Below are 23,315 nucleotides of genomic sequence, written 5' to 3'. Positions count from 1 at the left end.
GACGTTCTCGCTGAAAAATTCATATATCGACCGGCAAATCCGGCAAATTGAAGCAGAAGTTGCGGCAGCATCGACGCGCGACACGGAGGCAAACGGAACCGAGAGAATCTCGTTCGTTTATAAATTTAGGCTTCCGCTCGCGAGCATCCGGAAACGTTAGAGCTTGTCGCGTCGTTAGGTCCTCGTCGAGCTAAAGGTGGGACGATGCCGAAATTTCTGCAGCAAGTTCGCGCGAGTCTCGGAACGAAGAAGCAGGCTCGAACAAGGGGAAAGGGGGAGAACGTTGTCTCGCAAAATGAAATTTTAACGACGATCTTGTCTACAGAGGCGACTGTACAGTGACCGCAAGAATGTTTTACGAAACTACGTGCTAAACCAAGTACTCGATTTTTCATGCTTTAATTTATTACCGATATGTAAATATATTAATCCGGCAGAAAATATTGTAACGTATTTTCTCGTGTCGTGGACAACGACAGAATCTTGCTGTAAAATTCGCAACGGAAAACGGCTTTGACCTCCGGTGGCATCTCGAGGGGGCATCGGTTTAGAAACTCGACGGACGTTTTCCAGATTTTCGACAGCGATCGCGCGCTGTCAGGCAATCGATTAAAGTTTCCGATGGTGATCGTAAGTGATGCGACGAAACTCGCGAAATCTCGATCTGCTCGCGAACTCTTCACGCGCAAACTTAGCGTTCTCGACCGTGCTATAAAAATGGCAAACTTTGACGAATTTAGCAAAATTATTTAAGACGAATCGCAAGTTGCAGACGCCATCTTTATTCGTAGCTAAAATTTATTTCGCACGAAACATCGTCTAACGATAGCTTAACGCTAGGTATTTTTAAAGAGCGATATGTCGCGAGACAAAAATACTCGTTACATCTCGCAGTAATTTTCACGTAACGCTCGCTCGACAATACCTTAATCGTTATACGAGGGTGAAATCAATAGTTCTATTAAATTGGCATCGAATCGACGCAAGAACCAGATACTTGGCTACACGGCTATCGCCAGGCAAACGAGAAAGCCGACTCCTGACCGTTACGAATAATTCGTCGATCGTATCGTGGAATAAAATTTCTATCGTCGTCGCACGCGTTTCCACGCGCATCGTCGTAAAACTCCTTTTAAACCGAATGGGCTTAATTGGCACGACGAACGCGCGAAAAGCATAGCCAGGTTCTACGCGTTTCAGCGACAAACGCGCGACTCCCACGCGGTTAACTCGTGACGAGAGACGATCTCGATGGGTATCCTATTTGGCTAATTCTTGCTCGACGGGTCGACAATTTGTCCGTCGTTAAAAATAAAGTTCGCGAGAAGCCAAATAGATCGAGCGCTTCCTACTTCTTCTCTTTCAGGCTGCACGGTGGACCTAATTACCGACCAATGCTCGTCGTGACACTACCGGAAATTAATAAATATCCGGCCGGAAATTCGGCGCGGAACATCTGTTTCACGAATCTCGGTTACGCCAGAGATTCCGTTGATATCGACGAACGCGGGAGATGTTAGCGAGTTTTACTCGCTTCTCGATGCAATAGCGAAACGAAGTTGACGTAATTTTATGGCTTTCAGCACGGTCTGTCATCATTTCCTTCGTTATCGTGCAAGTGCGTTTCGAGAAACAGAGGGTTCGTTAAATTCATTTTAACGTAATGTAAATTTAAAAACGATTCGAATCGAAATAACTTTCGATATTGGTTCGATCAAGTCCAAGTATAGCTTACGCGCGATAATTAATTAACGTAACGACGATACGACGTAATATTTTTCAATAACAATCGCAAATTAAGATACATCCACGTTAGAACGATTAACGCAGTCGTACATCGCCCATACGGCAGTACGTATTATGCAATTATCGTAAATTCCCTAATTACGAACCTAACCTGCCATTAACAACACTTGCTTTGAATCACGATTAATCGTTATTGCGATAGCTTCGTTCGTTGATAATTTGAAAACATAATTCAACTATTCTGTACAAGGAAACAAGATTAACGTTTAAAGTCGTTAGAAACACCCTTCGAAGAGGTTAATGCCGGCAGTAACAAGTAATCGATGGGCTCTAATCGATCTACCTATCAAAATTATCGCTTCGCAATTATTTCGCGATTGAAAATAATCCCTTCGTGGGAAACTTTTCTTATTCGAGTCGCGTAAAATTATCCACATCCTTACTTATCGAGTTAAAACGTATTTATTATTTATAACAAGATTGCACCGTATTTCGAATTCCGTCACGTTGCGTCAACAAAAATTTAAAAATTGCCACGCCTGAATAACTACACGAGAAAAAGTCATTTCTCGATAAAAAGTTATTTCTAAAGTAGGATTTACGCTTGCCCTGGTAAATTTGATTTCCCTTTTCTAATAATCTTCAGCTTCCAGAAGTAGGAAACTTGCGATAAATCGCAAGATACCGTGTTTTAACGATCTATACTTGTACGGCTCGGAAACTCTATAAACTTGCAAAATAAACCGGGAAATATTGGGACAAAAGAAGACGATGAACACTGAAAAGTATCTACCTTCGCGGTTCGCTGGATGCGTTCGGCACGAACCTAATTTTTATAGGAATTCTGTCCCTATCGACAACTCTAGCCTCTTCGTCACTCGGCGAACTTGCATCGTTTCCTTCTTGTATATCGTAGAAAATAGTAGACCGCAATTTGCTTCTCTTTCTATTATGCCTGTCGCTGCTTGTAGGGCGTTCACGAGGGTCAACGTATTTCACGTCAATTACAGTTCGGCTATTTTTATCTGGACAAATGATACATCGAGCTGAATAACAGGTTGGACGTAGTTTCTTCTCTTTCGCTTGGTTCTTTAAATCTTCTTACGTGAAATTCACCGTCCGCTTCGCTTTGACCATTTTCGTTGTGACAGAATTAAGCAAGTACGTATTACGATCGTTATGTCGCTTTTACGCAAAAAGGAAACAAATTAAAGGCAGATACGTGGAAACTTCAAACTGTAGGTAAAGCGGTAACAGTCGAAATGGAGCAGTTGCGATCAAACGCGCGTTAATCGATTAATCGGGAAAGCGTATTGGCAAACTTCCAATGCCTCGATACGTGCTCTCTATCCTGCGTGTTCTCTGCACGCTCCCCGATGATTTCGCTTCCGTTCGCCAGAGATCTGGCTTCTGTTTAACGAGCCAGTGGGCTCGTTCCAAGGGACAGATGGGGTTCGTTCACAGAGCTAAATATTCGAGAGGCAACGCATCGGCGTAAGAGAGGTACGCGAAAGCACCGGGAGCAAGGGAAACACCGGAAGCGCTCGGTCAAGGTAAGACGTTGCCTCTCTGCGTGCCCGTGCACATTGCACATTCGTACTCAACCGCGCTTTTATTCGTTCCCGCTTCAACCTTTTCCTTCTCCGATTCTTCGATGAATCGCCTTTCGCTACGTTTTACCATATTCTCGCTTTCGTTTCGATTCACGACGAGTTTGAATCGGCATACGCGTGGTAAACTTCACGAACCGTTCGAATCACGAGAAACCACGATCGAATCGATCTGCCTTCGTTTCTCCCATTATTTATTTTATTTTGCCATCGATATGAGATTTTTTCGAAGAAAATTTCGCCGATAACGTCGAAGAAACGAAATTTCGTTCGACGGTCGTTGCATCTATGCACCGTGTAATAACCACGATATTTATCAGTGTGGCAGGACAGGTAAGTTGTTGTCGGGCTTGGACGATCGCCTACATACCGTTAGAGTCGCAGTAATTTCATGCTAAACGCCTAACTTACGGTTACCGTCGACTGTAAGCAACGAAATATCACGGGAAAAGAAATTTATTTCGCCATACCTTGTATCGATTCGTTATTTCGACGCGATACATTTACATTTTATTCGCGTATCGAAGAGTCCGTATAATATTTATACGGTACGTAGCCGAGTTTTCTATCTATTTAGAAATAGATATAGTAATCGTTCGAAACTCGTAGAATTTCAAGAGTCAACGACAAAGCTTCGGAACGTAATCGTGTCTCTTGTTTCACGAAATAAACCTTCGGAGACGCGGATCGAAGCGAAAAGATCCTAAGCGAGTTATCTCGTTCAGTGGAGAGTACCTATTGTCCGATGCGCAACCTTAATCGATTCTAAATTGCCGTACAAGTTCTACTTAGTTACATGGGAGAGTACGTGCGTGGGATATTCGTTTTTCTGCGTTCCCGGATCTCACGGCATTACGTAAATTACCGTACGGTTCCGTTTAACTTGACCATGTTGGCGACACGCGGCGTTTAAATCTTTTCTCGCAGAAAACGCAATTTGTAACTTGCTTTACCAGCTTGTATTTTCTCGCGTTTCAACTCGTAATACGGTGTTGCAGCTATTTACTCGAGACGCGCGCAATTAGCTTCTCAGCTTGTAACATCGAATTACGCGCTTGGTACAAATCGTGTTTACGCGAACGGATAATAGAATGTTTGCGGTTATAAGAACACTCGTAAGACGGAATAAGAGGATAAAGAGACAAAGAAGCAATTATCCTATAAATTTAATTAATTCGACAAAATCACATTCTAGAATACATGGAAGAATCGTTATTCGGTACAGCGTTCGAAGATCTGTATCACTTTTCAACCGCTATCGCAAAATTACTGCAACCATCGTGCGATCGTCGTTTCCTCAGTCCTTCGGTTTCATTCGCAAAACACACGTCCGTCCGTGCTTCTGCGTCGCTTTAAAAGGTCTCTGAAGCCGCAAATCAAGTATCGAATCGAGTCGTTGCATCGGCGATCTTCCAACCACCCTCCTCCGGCAACTCCACCCTGCGCTTCGATCACTCCTTTCCAGATCCATTCACGAATCGACGAGCACGATATTCAATTTGTGCTTTCGCTTCGGATTCCTATGAATCTCGATGATTTCCTCTGGACGATGTGTTTTTCGTTTGTGATGAATGATGTAAATTGTGCTTCGCGGATCGGGGGCTGCTACGACAGTTGCGCGTTCGGCGGTCCAAAAGCCGAGGATCAGCAGCGTGATCACGCTCAACCAAAACGCGCCACGTCGCGTGTTATACCGCATGTTACGACGATATATTACGCCACGCGTTACATCGTCGGGCTTTTATAAGTTGCCGCTTTATCGAAATTCGCGGCAAACGTGACGAATCGCGTCGTAAACTGGTCGAGTCGTAAATTCGTCAAGTATCCATCGAATGATAACTTTTAGCGAAATATAATACACGATAATACGGCCGTTCAGATTGAATTGTACGAAAACGAAGAAGACGTAGTAGATATAGAAAATATAGACAATGCGATCCAGTAAAGAGATCGGTACGAACTACGCGGATGCGGTCGATTATCATTATCGTTTGATTTCCGGAAGCGGCAGGTTCGTTCGTAGCCGTTCCTCGTTCGTTCCACGTTCGTCGATCGATTAATCTAGATAAGAAAACTAGATGTTCTAGATCGCTTGGATCGGTTCCTCGTACACATATTTTACAAGTCATACGTTTGTTTTTTTTTTTTTTTCTTTTTTTGTTACGATGCAAAATTTATGCTACAAAGTTATTCGCATTTCACCAAAGAAACGAGTAAAATACCGACGCAACGTACCATGTCGATCGCAACATGCTCGGTACACGAGTGACGCATAGGTCGATAAGATCGAAGGTTAGTTGTGGTCGCAATGAGGTGCGCTAGTAAAGACTCGGAAAGTTCTTAGCGTCGATTTAATATCGCCTAGACGCCTAGGCTACTCTCGTTATTTTACGAGAATAAACTATACTGCCAACGAAATTCTTGTTGTTAGTTTCGTCTATGAAACGATGTTTCAGACTAATTACAATTATCCACTTTCCTCCGTTCCGACGTAACAAAATATCGATACCGAGTACGAGGATGAAATTGAAATACGTTCGAACGAGTTACGGGTATTACGATAAAGCAAGGTGAGGCGTATCTCGATGAACTTGGACCGCAGACTGATATAACGTGGCAGCAACGTTGGACGAACTTGAGCCAAGTCGACGAGTAATCTCGTTGTAAGCGAAAGTCCAGCTGTACGGAGGAAATTTAATCAAACTCGGACACTGCGAACTCCGTGCAGTTCCATCTTCGACTAACCGGAAGCTACGCTCCATCGCTTGGAGGTATCTTCTCGCTGACGTAGCGTTGCATCCGTTGTTGACTCGGGATAATGGACGCTGTGTTACGGCGACGCAACCAAGAGATGGTAATTTCGAATCATGGCCTGCTCTTTTAATTACGGATACAAAGACACGAGAAATACAAGTAGATATCGATACTCGATAACGTCGACTAGTATTAGACGTAGGAAAGGAAAAATATGTAACTTCCGTTAGAATAACGAGTGCCGAAAGCGATCTGACATCGCGTTCTACCTCCTATCTGCGCGGAAAGCCCTGTCCGATTTCATCGAAACGTTCTAAATGAACCATTCTACACGATCGGGCTAGAAGCTGCGTCGACGACCGGATAAAAGAACAAACATAAAAATGGAAGATAAAGGGGAAAAAAGAAATTGATGACCGGGTCGCGTGACTGGTAGACCCAAGTAAAACCCAGCAGCGTCTGTTCGCGCAAAGAGGATATTCCCGATTATCGCGTTCCGGCTAATATTTCGCTGACTTTAGAGGAAGTTTTATCGCGACGTCCGTTCCTGATTCGTCCCGGGGATCGGAGCGGGGCTGGTGCGTCAATTAAAAAATGCCAGCGTGCGATTTGAAACATCTAACTACGATTTGCTGCAGCTTCGAATATACGCGCGAATAGGTCGAAGATACGCTCGAAAAGAATTACCATCTCGATTTTTCTTACCCTCCGCTGTTCCATTTGCGAAACGCAATAAGGGCGTATGCGCGATCGAATCGCTGAAAGGATAACGCCTTCGGATATCCGTGTCCTTCCGAGGTCTATCTTTGGCGGCACGTAAAAGTTGCGTATTGCGTTGCTACGGGGTACAAAACTTGTCGCTTTGTCGAATTCGTAAAAAAATAAAATACGGCATTCGTTATCGACGAACGTACACATTTTCGTGCCGTCACGGTGTGCACTTCGAAGCATCGCGTAAAAGGGAAAGAACGAGACGAGGGAAAGGACGCGACCCAAGCTGATCCCTGACAAAAAGCAGACAACAGGAACAATGGAACGATCGACGTGACAGGACGGAGAAAATTGAGTGGCCAGGGGAGAATTGGAAACGAGTTCGGATCGTGCTTCTATTTAAGAGAGCTTCCAGACACCGATAACGATCGAGTCTCGTACAGTCGCTATCTTCGGAGGAAAACCGATTTGCCCGTCGTTCGATTCGATTAAGGCGATTCGATCGAGAAAAACACATTACGCGAGTATGCGTCCTAAATACAAATTCTTATTACTTCGTTGATTAATTTGGAATTATTTTAAAAGAAATGTAACACGGAGCAACGACTATGGAAACTTGGCGTCGGTATTACGACATATGATACAGAGTGTAGAGGCAAGCGAACAATAGCGAGATAAGATATGTATTTACGCTTGCCTTGAGTCTACGTACTAAAAGAAAAAACCGCCGTTTCTGACAATCTATATTACTACCAAGTTACCACGCGAATCAACAATAAATATAACATAAAGTTTATTTACGTAGTTTGAAATTCTACATAAACGAAAGTATAACTCGAACGAAAGAATTTTAAAGGATAATTCGGATCGAGGATAAAATCAAAAGGACGAAAGGAAAGGGAATAGAAAGAACTGCAAAACTGTCGAGCATACGGTAAAGGAAGAACGAATCCTTTTTCCTCGACCCAGCGAATTCTTTCGTCCGTCGTAAGATAAAAATCGCACGGCTCCCGAGGATACGCGAAAAGTGGCATTTTTCGGGCTTCCTTCGGCCATTCGCGAAATATAAACCGCCGATGAATAGTAACGAGGTTTAGAGAATTGCGACGGAAGAGAAAAGGAGGAACGATGGAACGCCCGGTGGATTTCCAATCTCTTTGCCAAACGCGAAACGACGTCTCTGAAAATCCTGCCAACTGCTCGTAAGCTAGAAAATAACGTTCCTCGGTCGGTAAAAGGACCTGCGAACGAACGCTGAGAACGGTGACGGCGTTATATAGCACAGCGATCGTCGAACGATGTTCGTTTTTTTCCGAAACGTTAAAATTCGTGGGTTCAGCTTCTGCGCGATAATCGAAGACACCGTCCGAAGAAGGTCGCGTGGAAAGATCGTACGGACGATAAGTCGCTTTTGCGACTCGATAACGCAGATAGATTAAACGATGATAAAAAAATTTTAGCGGACGTACGCAAACTCGTAGGATTTCGAACTTTGTAAATTCTGCTTCGGAAATCCCCGTCTCGAAACGATCCAAGGCCGTACGATCTATCGCGGGTCGTCAGACGATCGTAGAATCTGCGATTCCATGTACACGCCCCTCGAATGAAATCGGTTCGCATCGACTCCGAATTTCATTCGGATGACATTCGAGTCATAGATTTTCTATCCTTTGAACCGCCTGTTCGGTATGAAATTTCAAATCCGCAGTACAGAGACAAAGATTTAGAGACAAGGATCGCAAGTCCAAAGCAAGTACGAATTTGAGATTTCGTGACTAGACTCGCAGATATGACAGATTCAGATTGTACGCTTTAAGGTCGTGGACTCGCGAGGTCTCGCGAACTTGACGCGATGTAGCGGGGAATTCGTAAGCAGAAATCATGAAATTAGAAATTCTACGACACAAGGTAGACCGCACAGCTTCGAGGCTTCACGGTCCCTCGCAGTTTCAAGAATTCTAGCTGTTGCGCTTCTACGTATATACGTATATATATATATATATATATACATTACGTGGATAAAATACCGTTTAATTGCATTTTAGTTTAGTTTCGTTTTAGCTTAGAGGAGGAAACCTTACCTTTACCTTAACTTTATCTTTCATTTATCCTAACTTCGTGAAAATCCTTCGCCCATCGTTCTCTTTCTCGCGCGCGAGTTAGGGAAGACGCGGCTAAATCGATAAGCAAAATAAACAACGAACAACAGCAGCAATTTCGCTGTCTTAGCGACGCAGCGACGTCTTCTTTTATCATCTCTATCGGATATTCTCTCTCGTGGCAGGTGTCGAGTCGATTAATCCTCCGATCGTTCGAGACGATACTCGTCCCAATATTTCCTTCCTTGGAACGTCAAGCAACAAAACGGTCTATGAAAGATCTACGAATCTGCGGATGCGAAGCAAATCGTTCTAAAAATACGACAAAAAACGAGAACAAGGAAATTTCAAAGCCGATCGTTCGTTTGTCGAAATTCTCGATAATCGCGTGTAAATATCGACTCGTTAGCTACTTTTATCGGCGCATATGCGCATCATTTCGCTCGATACTAGTACCACCGCCATCGACTCGTCTGTCGGGCGCTTCCGTTCCCCAGGCAAATAACATTACTCGACTATTATCGCTCGCAACTAGCAAATTAAGTAGCGAAATCGAATAAATCGAGAACCGAGCAAATAGTTCTTTCGTGGAATTACGTGGATCGTGAAATTTACGACGTGGTAAATACGCGCTTGAGTCGCACGTTTCTACAATTTTGTTTGAAATTTCTCTGACACGACGTTTCGTGATGCGCAGTTTCGTTCCGTCGGATTACCGTTTACGCTGTCGTCCTATTCCACGATCTAACAATTTTCTAATTTCATAAATCTTTCGCGCGCCTCGATTCCTTCGTATCGAAACCTTTCGCATTGCTCGAAACACGCGAACGCGTAACAAAATACTTGTCTTTGTAAAAATAACGAGAGTTCGTCTATATATGATCCCGGAGAGATCTGTAACGTCGAAAAAACAGTCGATACGAAGATACACCCCATTCGTTGTTATTCTTCAAAATGCGTATTAACGCGCGTTTCGTTCCATATTTCGTTGCGATCTGCCTCGTTTCGTATCGTTTTTGTAGAAAAGTAAAACTTTTCAAGAGGCGTAACACGCCAATTCGTATTCGGGAACATTTTGCGCGGCGACACGCGATACTTTTCGAGAGCGAACGGTTCGACGAAACTGGGACGAATCGGTGGCGGAATATCAAACGTTTATGGCGCGAGATTAAACGAAAATATCGAAGCAAGAGAAGGCTGGAGGAGAGGTAATTACGACGAACGACAGGGTCGTTAAAGCGGAATTATCGTCCGACCTTGGCTCGGAAACCTGCAACGATGTCGAGAAAAATGCCACGTATACGTGCTTGTTTTCATGCACATGGTTTCATTGAAACTACTCGAGCATTTTCATCCTCCCGCCGCTAAAAATAACTACGTATAATCAAGCGTTGTTAATGGTAGCCTGTTCGCTAACTACTAATGCTCGACGAAATTCTGCTGACGGTTGCTCGTTCAACCTCGCCAAAAGTCCAATACTTTTCGCATCTTGTCGATTTAACGATCGACAAATGCGAGACGATATTTTTCAACGTTTGAGCAATTTTTTCGTCAATTCGGGGAAAAATTTTGCATATTTTGCCGAATCACAACGTCCACTTAGACTGTTGGACGCCCGTCGGAGAGAATCAAACGGCTGTAATTACGAAGGAACGGGCTAGGTCGTGGTATTCGCGACCGCCGCGCCGCGCCGCGACCTCGAAATTCCCAGATGCGATGAAATTAGGCGGCGCGGCGCTGGAATTTCTCTGCGGCCTCTCGCGCAACCGCTACATTCACCGGCGTAAACAGCCTCGATCGGGCAACGGCCATTCGTGCGCATTTCGTTTCGTTTGGTCTCGTTCGGTTTCGTTTCGCCTAGTCTTGGCAGGCTCGCGTTGGCTAGGTCGGTCGCTCGGATATTAATCTCTTTCCCAGTTTCCTTTGATGTTTTTCAACGTCCGGAGGACTAATCCGATTTGTTCGCTACAGACCGGCCGTTCTCGGCTTAGATAATCAAACGGTTGCCATTTTCCGTCACCACGGATCAGCCTTTCCAGCCGACTCCGATCTCTCGAGCTTGTTTTCCCAACGCCAATCGAATTCGCCATTCTTCGTAACACGCGTCGATTTATCCCTTAAGTGCTCGCTCGTTAAATTTTCCTCGCTAAAGTTCTATCGATAGCAATTTCGCGGAAACAGAGCTTCCTCCACTTTTGTATTTATGACACGAAATGAAACTTTAGCTACGTAATACACGAGAGGCAGACCTTAAGAGGTTAACGGATGATTTATTGCACGTTCATCTGGTGTCGTTAAGTCGCTCTATGCATAATAAACGAAAGACAATTACTACGGCACGCACACCCCTGCATACTGATAACCTTTATCATCTTCGCCAATTTCCCAAGTCTCTTGTCCCAGGTATATATCTATGCGAGAAGGATTCAATTTGCTTCAAAAATACGATACGACGAACCTCTGAATTTTCGTTTATACAGAATTACGTCAGACATAAAGGATGCCTGTCCATCCTTGTTTAGAATATTACGCCCATGGCGTTTCCAACTATGGTTACTCGATCGAAACGCAATTGCATCCATGCTCATTATTAACAACGATTATTGCCATCTCGTGGTAGTTGAAATCCTTAACAAACAGCGAGTTAAACAATAACAGATTAAAAAGCGTCGACAAGACGAAGAAGTTGCTGTTACTTTTAGAATTCTGCGAGCCCAAGGAAAATTTCCCCCAATGAAACACGCAAGATACGGATGGAGGCACCGGCAGACGGAAAAGAGCAGCTACTTTGGAAACACGAAGGTCACCTTTACTTTTTTAAACCAGATTGGACGACTTTCTGTGCGAAGGTAGGAGTTTCGCAACGTTTCCACGAAGGTAAGGTCAGGAATGTACGTTAACGAGGAAAGTTCGCGTAGTCGCACGATCCTGTGCTTTACCATTTTCGTAAGTAGCTCTTTTTCACATATTTACGATGTCTGTCTGCTATAATCTCATCGCGTCGAAGAATATCGTAACAGAGAACGCGAACATGCGCTATCGTCATCAAATATTTACCTTTTCTTCCGTACCTATTTTCTTCGTCGCAACGTCGGACTTACTGGTTACAGGGGTAGGTTACGGATCGTACGACAAAGTCTCCACCGCCAACTCTGTCAAGTACGTCACGTTCGAGTAACCTGATCCAAGCGATAAGTTTGGCAATGGACGCGATCGCGGCAATTTTCTGGCATATCCTCGCACGGATCGTCAGCCTCTTGACCCGCGAATCTTAAGTAGCGTGATTCGCGCGACCTTTGCGGTGTGTCCCGCGGTCTCGTTCCAGAAATGTTTAAAAGAAGAAGTATGCAGCTGCGGCTAACGAGACCCGTCCAGGGAACGTGAAAGTTTCCGCATTAGCCGGAACTGCGAAAAACGGGCAAATTACCCAAATCCCACCGGACTGCAGGCGGTCCGGTAAAAAGGAGCAACCAAACGTGCTTCAGCCACGATCTCACTCTCTCTCTCTCTCTCTCTCTCTCTCTGTGTCGTTTGGGCCTGGCTTCTCTATGTTCACAGATGCAGATATTCGTTTAAACAGATCTCGTGTTCCAAAATCTAATTTTTATGACAAAGATGTTTAAAAGTTCCTGATCGAATCGATTCACGAATAAAGATCATGCCCAAGGTAATTATAGTCAGCCAAGTTGCATCTTATTGCACTCGTAATGCGTTTCAACTTTTACGAATCTCGAAACGAACAACGATTTCGAGTTTCTAACTCATCGTGTTTACTCAAATTTGAGTAACTCGACTAATCGGAACAGAGCCATATACCTGTCTGCGTCTGAATATTTTTTGTTCACACGGTCCGATCTCGGTCGTCGTAATAAGAAATCTCTGGTGAATAATTTCATCGGCGCTGCAGCGACGAAGAAACGGAGCAAAGGCATTGAATTAACGACCGACGCGACATTGCGCGAAAAAGGGCGAAGGAAAGGCACGCGATTTTCCTCCGCGCTGAAAAAAGATAAAGAAAAATCGTTCCAGTTTCCTTGATTCGTCCGGTTTTGAAATAACGCCGCGACCCTGAGTTCCCTTTCATGAAAGAAACACACGTACCGTATTCATTCTCCGGCTTTATCTCCGCTTCGTCTACCATTTACCTTTTTCTTTCTCTTTTCATCTTTGCATTTTCGACCCTATTTTAGCCCCAATTTCGGCTCGCAGCTTGCTTCGAATCAAAGGACGTTTGAAAAGCGACGCTCGCGAATCGTGCAAATGTCAGGAGGCACACGGTGCTACGTATTAATTTCCTCTTTTGGAATTCCGCCGTGCCACGGAACGACCATCGTTACACCCCAAAAACTCTTTTTACTCCGCCGGAGGTTTTCGACAGAGCGCTTGTATAAAGCGGTTATCGTTACATACACGATCTTCCCACTCAATCGCGATCAAATTTATGTTCGGTCAATATCGTAACGCGTTAGAAATCGTCGTAAATTCGTTTCAAAGCAAAACCCTTTCTTTTTACAAGATCAGACAAGGAACGTTCTTCTAGATTAGTATCGCGATCAACCGAACCGTAAAATATACCAATAAATGAAAATTTTAAATTTTTGCGTAAATAAAGAAACACGAGTGGAATGTCGTTTTATACGAAAAACGAAAAGTTGGAAAGAATGTAATGGAAATAAATGGAAGGAAGCGGCGTATGACGCGAAATTTCGTATCAAAGAAAGCAAATTTTCAAGATAATGTATCTGCTAGGAGTTATGAATGATTCAGCGTATCGCGCGTAACGGAGGGATATTCGATTCTTATGGAAAAGGAACAAAACCATTCATTGATATTCGAAACGTTATTTCCTTGCAGATGTATCGGTTTCTGTATTCCACGAACGTTGTTTTAAACAGATTTTCAAGCAAAGTTCGACGCTCGTCGAGTTGCATCGAATATTTCGAAAAACGCAATCGAAAGATATCAGCGGAAATTTTTTAAAACGATATCTGTCTTTACTCGTCGACTTACGAAGATGCAAATTTCGCTGCGCGTATTACATTATCGATTACTCGCTCAAAGTTAAACGAACGTTTACTCGAGCGTCGGGGAAACGAATGTTTCGTCTGAAATATCGTGTCAAGCATTACCTTAACCTTTTACAGGAAGCGTGACGCTAAATATAGACCAGCTGATATTGGTAGAAATCGCGTAACACGGCGAAAAGTTCGCCTACTTTCAACGCTCCGGTTAAAATTTCGATCGATTGGCCGAATCTGACATCGTTGATCCTACGTCCCTTGTAAATTTCAATTATCGAATTATCCGACAGAAGAATAGAAAATCTATTCTACGCGTATAAAACTATCGATTCTTTTATATTTTCGCATAATTAATAATAATAATTGCATCGTAGGTACATAGATTTTGTTGGTGTCGTAAATTATAGCAAACTCTCGTACGCTTCGCACCACGCCCATCGACGACAGACGAAACACATGTTCTATGATAAACGCCCAAGTAACCACAGTCGTTGATCAATTCTCTGCAATTAAATTCCACTTTCCTTCGATCAGCTGTGCGCACGATTGCCCCTTTTAATTATACCAGCAAACGGTTGCATACCGGGAAACCGATTAAATCGACGGAGAAGATTCGATATACCGATCTATACCGTACTTATCGTCCATTAATCTTCCCATGGATAATAGACAAACAAGATCCTTCGCAACGAGATTCGTCCGTGTCTCTGTATTCGACGAGTAAGTTAAAAGCTAAATTAAGTTTTACGTTTTTTTTTTTTTTTGCTTCATATCGTCTGCTCGTATTCACAATTTTAGTCGTATTCGGCACAATTTTTTCACTCGACTATTTTCGCAGGCTCGTTTATCTCCGTTCCGTCCGCTTTCTATCTAATTTTATATTTAACTTTTCTCCGTACCGAATTATCTTTTGACGAAGCAATGACCGCCGGCAGGCACGATCCAGAAAATCTACGTTCAACGACGCTCCGAGAGAGACGGTTTAACGATCTCAGGAAAAAAGCTAACCAAGAGGATCAACGAAGTCGAATCGACCACCGTGAAAACGAGAAAGAACACCACCGCACCGAACAACGTGCTGCTTTCAAAACGCACCGTGAATATTCAAGAAGAACGAAATTTGTTCAGCCAATTACACGCCATCGTTGTCGTTCCTGCTGCCCATGTTGCGGCATTCTTTCACCACCTACGATCGTCAAAGCGAACTCTACGCAAACGAGATTTTGTACTTTCAGCAGCTTGTTCCACGACCACGTTGCTCTGTCCACGAGCCCTTTACGATATTACTTTCAACCAACTCGATACTCCATCGAATATCCATTCCAAGTCCCTTACGCAGAATATATATTTCGTTCTTGCGATATTTGATTCAACGCGAAAACGTAAAAGCCACTTTATCGTAATAACGTATCTAGGATAAAATGTGCTTCAGCGTGAGAGCAATTTATTCGACGCGAACCGACCGAGATAAAACTTGCAGCTGCGAAGGATCAAACGTAGCGGAAATATTTTCGCCTATTCGATATTCCTACTAATAACGAGCGAATCAGCCTGTGTACGATACTCGCTGTTATACGCGTGCTTGTATCGCTCGTAATGTTCATCTCGCAGACCGCGAATGTTCCGCGATCGAAGGTGCCGTGAAGTTAACCGCAAACTTGCCAATTTTGCGGTCACGCAACGGTAACTCGACTCGAACTTGATATCGGAAGCCAGTGCTGCGTTTGAGATGGTTCGTTATCGCAAGTTTACGCGGTAATTTCCACTTCCACCCTTTCGTCTATCGATATCCATGGCTGTCCTAAGTAAACCAGTTTCGCTTCGGTCGAGGCCAATCGAATCGGCTATTCAAAATATAAGCGAATTAAAACGCTTGTTTGCCGATCGTCCTTGTAGATGTAAACGCAGGCGAGTTACGCGGTCTTTAACGATGGCGATTCGTTTATCTCGACTGTTCCGACGCTACTTTATTTTACAAGACGCATTTTATCGCATCGTGCTGCGCTACGGCAATCGAAGAAGCTCCTCTGGACGGAGTTATTCGTGCAAATACTCGGCTCGCCATCGATTCGCGTAGACAGATCTCGGGTCGTAACGACAAACGTCTCGTACGTACGAAACGAGGTTTCCTAGAGGGATATGCTGCCAAATTTATCCAGCGGTTGAATTTAGAGTGTAATACGTTTTCTTCTTGACTTTACGCCTCTTCCGATAATGGCGACTAAACGACGACGAAGCAGCCATTTCCGCCTTTGTACGACTCCGTTTCCGCTCTCTGTCGTGACCAGTCTTTTCACCGCGCCTCGGAAAACCATCGTCGTTATTAACTCGTTGTTAATTATAACTCGTAGATATCGAAGAGATTTCGATGGATTCGTCAAACGAAATTCGTCGACGGCGGAATTTTCAGCAGCGAGGGTCGATGAAATAAAAATGTCATCGAAGGCGGAACGCGCCAATCGGGAACGGACGTACGAGCAATCTAATCGGCCTCGCAACTTTTAATAGAATTCTGTCGAGTTTGCCGCGATACGGATGCAATGCGAAGGAATCCTATCAACCAGCGACTTTGATTCCTTATTGCGTTTATATCGAATCGATGCGCTCGACTCGATATCTCGTCTTGATTACGGCGACACATCCAAGTACGTTTGGATACCGAGGCGGCAATAACGCGATTGTAATTTCTAAGGTTTCCGGGGTTATCCACCCCGTAATTCGAATTCGAAATAAGTAGTTTTACCACGGAACGAGAAAATCGATAAAATTCTCGATAATAGTCGAGAGATAACCATACTGTGGCGAAAATGTCGGCAAAGTAAACACAACCTGCTTTGCGCATTACGATGTAAAAGCTCGAAAGTATATCCTTTTGTAAGATATAATCACAGATCCCACTACGGATTGAATTCAGGATTAAACGTAGAAGGTAGCAGTTCGCGTGCAACTGACGCTTCTTGCGCCAGTGAATTTTTCAATTACTTTAACTTGCTTGCGAGTTAGGTATATTAAAAGTACTCGAGACCGTTTTTACAAAAAGAAAAAAGAAAAAAGGAGAAAACTATAAGAGCAAAAGATACGCAACTTCTGCGGGTAAATTCGCGAAAGATCTTACCTCGGTGTGGTATCCAGCGTACAAAATGGAAGTCCGAACGGAACGGAACGCCTGAACCGAACACGCACCTTTTTCACTTTCACTGGTAGCCGCCTGTATTCCGTGGAAGGCGGTTCGTTCTCGCGAAACACCTCGCTGGAAACAGCGTCGCCTCGTTACCGAACTCTTCGACGATTGCCTTAACGGGACCGCGAGCCCGCGACCGGAAACCAACGGAAACGAACAGGGATGAAAAATAGGGGACGCGATGGCGCTGAATATTTATAGGGATGCCCTGCATAAACAACGTGACCGGGCGCGATCGCCGTGAAATTATCTCCCTGTTCCGCGACCCTACATTTGCATGTCGGAATACAAGACCGTTTTGCTCGGACAAACGAGATTTCGATCGTTTCTAGCCAACGGAGTCAATTTACGTAATCGTAACTGTTATCCGGAAAGATTGCGAACAGATAGGGTAGAACGAGTACGAGAATACGTTTATTTTCGACTATCGTCGGACTAAAACGAACTTTTTACTTTTACAATCGGAGTTGTACGATCCGTTCCTTAGTACGTCGATTTTCATTCGTCCAATCGTTAACGCGTATATATATTTTTATATCGATACGTTTCTATTACACGCTTGTAACAAAAAAAAAAAAAAAAAAAAGAGTAAACTTAACAGAGCAGCGTCCAGTGACTTTCCTAAAAATAATTCGCAATAGAGCGCGGAAGAAGCTCGCACAGGCAGGAGACGCAAATATCCTGTAAATAAAGTACAGAGCACTTGCAAAATGCTGCGCTGCTTGAAGAAGCATTTTGGACAACCGGGTTCTCGCTTCTTACAAACGAGAACCAGATGTCCCGTATCCTCTGTACGTTATTCGCAGCATACGATTAAAATCGCTAGTCTCTTCTCCCACGGCCATGAATCGGCCGAAGGTCACCGTGCATCGTTTCATTCAATTTACATTTTCTCTCTACTCCGTCTAACTTGAGCATAAAAAAAGCAATTTATACTTTCTTTAACTCGTTAACGACCAATAAAATTGTAAAATCTAAACGAAGGAAGATACAAGAAACAGTGGCGAAGAAAATATCAATCTCTTTTACAATCGTAACGTTAGAAAGCAGAGTTCGATCAAGCCAATTAACGGATTGACGGTAAAGAAAACGCGAAACACGGAAAATACGTGGACGAAACGAGAGAAATAAAAACACGAGGCCTCGACTCGTCGAAGGCTAACTACGGCGAGAATAAGTCCAGTTATGCAAATTCGGTGTGGTATTCGGTAGTTTCGGCAAATGCGTCGCGCGATACGCATCTTTAAATGGTAAAATGGAACCGTTTTCCTAGGAAATTTCATGGAAACGAGGAGCAACCGTTCCAGAATCGTATGGACGAGGCCCGTCCAAATAACAGTACCGCACGGTGCACGCAGCGTAAATGCCAAGAGGCGCGTCTTCGACGAGCGTTGCATTCTACCGAGGACTTTTTCTCCACGCACACATATTTAACCTCCGACACGGAGTTTCCACGAATCCTCGATTCGTTCGAATTCCTCTTCGATGAAACCGAACGTTTCCACGCGTTCGTTGTACGTACAACAAACAAAGGTTGCGATATACGGAATTGCAATTAATAACTGGCAATTACGATTAAATTTAACCGGTCGTAACGGCATAGTGGCGGTAATGGTAAAATCGACTACATTTCTGACGTATTCAAAAAAGTTGATCAAAAACTCCGCCAAATTGATCTTCCCTGAAAAATTATCCGACTTCTATTCCAACTATCGGAACATTTTTGGAAAAGAAAGAGAAGATTTCTGTGGACGAATTTCACAAGGAAAACCCGTAACGAAGTGATCCTCGTTGCTGGATAATCCTACAACTATGCACATATAATGAAAATCGCTTTATCGCTGGTGATACCGGGGTCAGAGGTAGTTGCACGATGCCGCGGTATTCGTTGAAGCCGCTTCGGTTCGGCGACGAAGACTACGCGTGACAGAAATTTCATTTAGGTATTTCGTCACCGCGAGTGTCTGCGCGCGTTATTTGCACGACGCGACGAAAGCTGGTACACCACCGATCCGCTCGAAAGCGTAAAAGCAGAAGAGTCCCGACCTTAAAAAGCACGATTTTTCCTGCGAGGAGCTCGACCCCCGCTGAAAGACTGGGTGTATCGCGTATTCCAACTTGTTAACGGAACGTCGCCCGGTCTCGTCGGTGCTCGACGGATTTGAACGAAGCTCTCGCGATAGGATCGACGCTCTGCGATCGACGAAGAACGACTGATACAGGGATGAAAGCAAAATATATTTTACGACATGAGTTAACTCCGATCGTTTCTTTGCGCGATAAACGAGCAGATTTTTATGAAATTACTATTGATACTGTTAGAGATTACAAATTTAGAAGAATAAAATGCGAGGCCGTCGATCTTTTACCAGAGAGCGAGCAAAGAGAAATGTCGGAAAATGCCAGCGACGCTAACGTTTCATTTCGGACAAATAGATTTCGCACGAGTTAACAGACACGCAAAAGCCAAGGCAAACGGAGACAGTCGCTCGGTTACTTTTAAAGAAAAAAACAGGATGGATCGGAATAGGAAATTCGATCACCTGCCTTCCTACTCTTCCAACCTCGCACACGCGATATCATTGCTGTTTCTTCTTTTCTCTATTTTATCCTCGAGAAAATAATTACAAAATTATTAGGTACTCGACGTACGGAACGACCGCTTCCGGCACCATTTTTCTCCCAGCTTTACGCGCTGTATACTTTGCCGATTACAATCAATCGACGCGACACCAACGCGAAATATCGAACAACGTGCTTTCGCTGGGATTCGAACGACGAAAACGCAACGTTAATTTCTTCGTCCATTTTTTCGAAAAAGATCAAACGGTGGCGTAACACATTGGTCTGAAAGATCATTTGGAAAAACTAAAACGCGGTAGTAACGTCGATTCCTCGAGAACAGACGCAAGTTTACGTGATTCGTTTTATTAAATGTTATCGCGATGTTTAATCGAAAAATAGCTTCGTTTAAACGTAGATCACTCGAGAATCATGAAACTAGCACCAGCTATCAAAGTATCAAATTCTCGCGTTATTCGATCCATGTACAATTTAACGAGTCGTTTGTAACGCTATAATCGGAGAAAAATAAAGACAAACCACGTTAATAAATAAAAGAGATAAAAAAGAACAGGAAAAAAGAAACGTGTAACGTACGAACAATTATACGGAGCGACTGAAAAAAATTCTGTCGACGAAGCGAAATAAGGACTGTCGTACAGAGTATAAAGGATTTCGCCGGCACAGAAAAATCGCGCGACAAAAGGTAATACAGAAAGAAAGTCGGAAACACTGACAGCACGTAGAATGATAAAGTATGCCGATAAACGGACGCGAACAATGCGAAACGCGACTGGATCACGCACGGTGGAGGAATCGAAGCGAGAGAGAGAGAGAGAGAAAGAGAGAGAGATGGGGAGAGGGGAGGGAGGGGAGAAAGAGAGAACGAAAAGCGTATCGCGAACGTCCGAACCACGCGAGAGTTCCTGCGGAACTGACGACCACTTCCGTACGATCGTGGAAAAATCACGGGACTACCCCGTGTTTGGTGGGGTAGCAGTCACACGACCGCAATCCTTCGCGCACCCCCCACGACTACGGAGTACTACGGGAACATGGAACGCGGAATACTATGCGAGCGCCACGCTAACCCTCCGGCTGGTTGAATGATCACCGAAACTACAGGGTTGCCCGGCAATTTCCAAAAATTTTGCGATTTCAGACCGATAAGGGATACTTTAGATCGGTCTTTTTTTATTTTATTTTCATTTTGCTTCTAGTTTTAGTTTCGCTGTTGGTTTGACTTTTGAAAATATCTGACGAATTGCGCGAAACGATTAGGGGAATTGATACACGCCTGTGGAGGGGATGGAGGGAACTGTGATCGATTCGAACGCGTTTCCGTGCAAGAGAAATAAGAATTAAGAGCTTCGACAGGCTGTAAATTCGACCGCCAAATTTATATCGGAATATATGGATAAATTGATCTTACGCAGTTATAGTTGTCTTGCTCGAACATTATATGAAATATCCTCGCTTACCTAGTTTAGATTTCGATCGTTTGTCGCATACACGTAAAACGCGAGTAGATCATATCGCGAACAATCTTACCTTACTTTTTATTTTCCGGACAGTTGGAATTATCGGGATCGATAATAACTTACTTACCTGCAACATAGAAAGAGATTGCACGCATTAGGTAGGAAATGTTATTACGATTCGCTCCGTAGGTCTTACCGTGTCATTTCGTATTGTTCGTTACCGTCGTATTAAAATCGCTCGATTCGATGTTAGCGTCGTTTAATTTTAATATTATCGTCTCGATAGCTCCTGTAGTCGAAGAAACGCGAATTAACGTCTTTACTAAGACGAGTGTTTGTAAAATGACAATTTGATGCGCTGAAATTCATCGATTATCTTTTCAAGAAAGTAAACTTCCACGAAATGCGATATTACGAATACATTAGCTTACGTCGCAATGGGCTCGATAAAGGGTTTCGATAAATATTTAATGTATTACCATTTTGTTAAACGTACAGAACAATTCTTTCTCGTCGATCGATTTCGATACGCCGAATGTAGGGAAACGAGTTGACGGTAGAATCGATACTATCGGATGAAAAATTATTACAAAATCGTTACTATTTGGGACCAAGCCAAGCCCAACGTCGTTAGTATTCCGAATACGTCGCGTCTGTTTACGTGAATAAAAATTTCCAAATATACGAACGACGCGCGAGAAGCGTCACCGACATTGTCAAAATACAATACGCTTTCGTTAGATTTAAAAGTAAACAACTAGCGCACACCTATTATGCGCGATTATGTATCGACATTTTTAAAAGCGTAAAATATCGGATGAAAAATATCGGATTATACAGGATATTTTTTACGTCAAACCTGCGGCTATCGCATGAAACGTAGTTTCATAACTCTCTAACGAAACAACCATCAAACCAATTCCTCTCTCGTCAAAGCGACAATCACCCACTTCCACGAGTTCACACGTACAATTCCCATTGCGATCGTTAACTCGACAGACGATCATCTAACCTTGTTGCTCCGGCTGGTCTGACAGCGTCGTACCGCACGCTCAGCTTTCTACGCTGGTTCCTCGGGCTCCTGATGACCTCTCTGCCATCCCTGTGGACCTTGGCACCGCTGCACCCGAATCTTTGCGAGCTCAACGGCTGATAAGCGTCCGTGGCGCAACGACGGATGCAACTGCAGCAGTTCGACATGCCAGGAACTCGCTATCCGTTTCAAGAAATTCGAACGCTCTTCTCTTTCTTCGCGAGGACGTTGACGAGCGACCTGGCCGTTTCTTCGCGAGCTTGCTTCTCGAAAAACCAAAAGACCGATCGTAGTAACATCGACGGATCGACGGCCACCCTGAACGAAACGGCTGTTTCATCCAGGACACTTGGACCTCGGTTTTGTTGGCGCGTGTTTCGAGCCAAAAGCTACGAACTGCAACACGGACATGCCGAAGCCACCGTGTACACGCTGCAATTTCGAGAAGCGGTTCTTTTTATCTCGCCGACTCCGTTCAAATCCGCGCCCACTTCTTCCTTCCCAACCATCGACCATCGATTCGTTGGGTCATCATCGTCCGATCTTTGTTGCGAAACGATCGTTCGAGTCTCTGGTCTTCTCCTCCTAAAGTTTGGAGTTTACGATTCTCAACTTTTATACGATCATGAAATAACCGATGACTTCTTGAAAATTGCTTCGGGCACTTATTAAACATCGACGTTCGTGCGTATGCTCGACGATCGAACAAATTTTGCATCCATCGGCCCGACGTCTTCGTTGTACGGAGATTTAGCGGACGATACGAGCGCGTGAGTCGAGAAGGCGAGAAATTTATGTGCACCGGATGTCTGTAAGGATTCGTAACGTTGGTTTTGAAGCGGATACGCTGTACAAACTTTCTAATGTACGGCCATCTCTGGAGTCGGCAAAACTGTGTAGAAACTGTCCGAGGCAACCGCGTGCCTATAAATCCCCGTAATAACAGCATGTTGCTAACGACTTTAAAAATAGACCGGTGACACGAAACGTCGAAATCATCGTGTCGATCGTACGATGTGCTTGGACAAAATGAAGATATTTCTACGCGACTGCCGTAGTCTTCGCAAACTTCTCTGCAACCGCTGAACCGCTGAAAAGTGGATATGGTTGTTAGAGC

General features: G+C 44.0%; 1 protein-coding gene across 9 annotated transcripts in view; it reads right to left on the bottom strand.

Annotated features, from left to right (window-relative positions):
* Window positions 1-23,315, bottom strand: part of LOC100645228 — a 190,581-nt gene that overhangs the window by 153,476 nt on the left and 13,790 nt on the right. For 4 of the 9 annotated variants that reach the window (XM_048406399.1, XM_048406411.1, XM_048406400.1 and 1 more), the window contains exon 1: window positions 22,178-22,380. The exons of 1 other annotated variant lie outside the window; for it this stretch is intronic. In XM_048406399.1, the coding sequence (XP_048262356.1) occupies window positions 22,178-22,365 (188 nt within the window). In that variant the 5' untranslated portion in view covers window positions 22,366-22,380. Of the gene's footprint in view, window positions 1-17,056; window positions 20,776-22,177; window positions 22,779-23,315 lie in introns of those variants that run through there. 4 more of the 9 variants (XM_048406409.1, XR_007224263.1, XM_048406414.1 and 1 more) reach the window with 4 other exon arrangements.

The sequence above is a fragment of the Bombus terrestris genome, chromosome 6 (genome assembly GCF_910591885.1).
Source record: "Bombus terrestris chromosome 6, iyBomTerr1.2, whole genome shotgun sequence".
In the NCBI taxonomy this organism is placed as follows: domain Eukaryota; kingdom Metazoa; phylum Arthropoda; class Insecta; order Hymenoptera; family Apidae; genus Bombus; species Bombus terrestris.
This window is presented reverse-complemented; position numbering and strand designations above follow the sequence as displayed.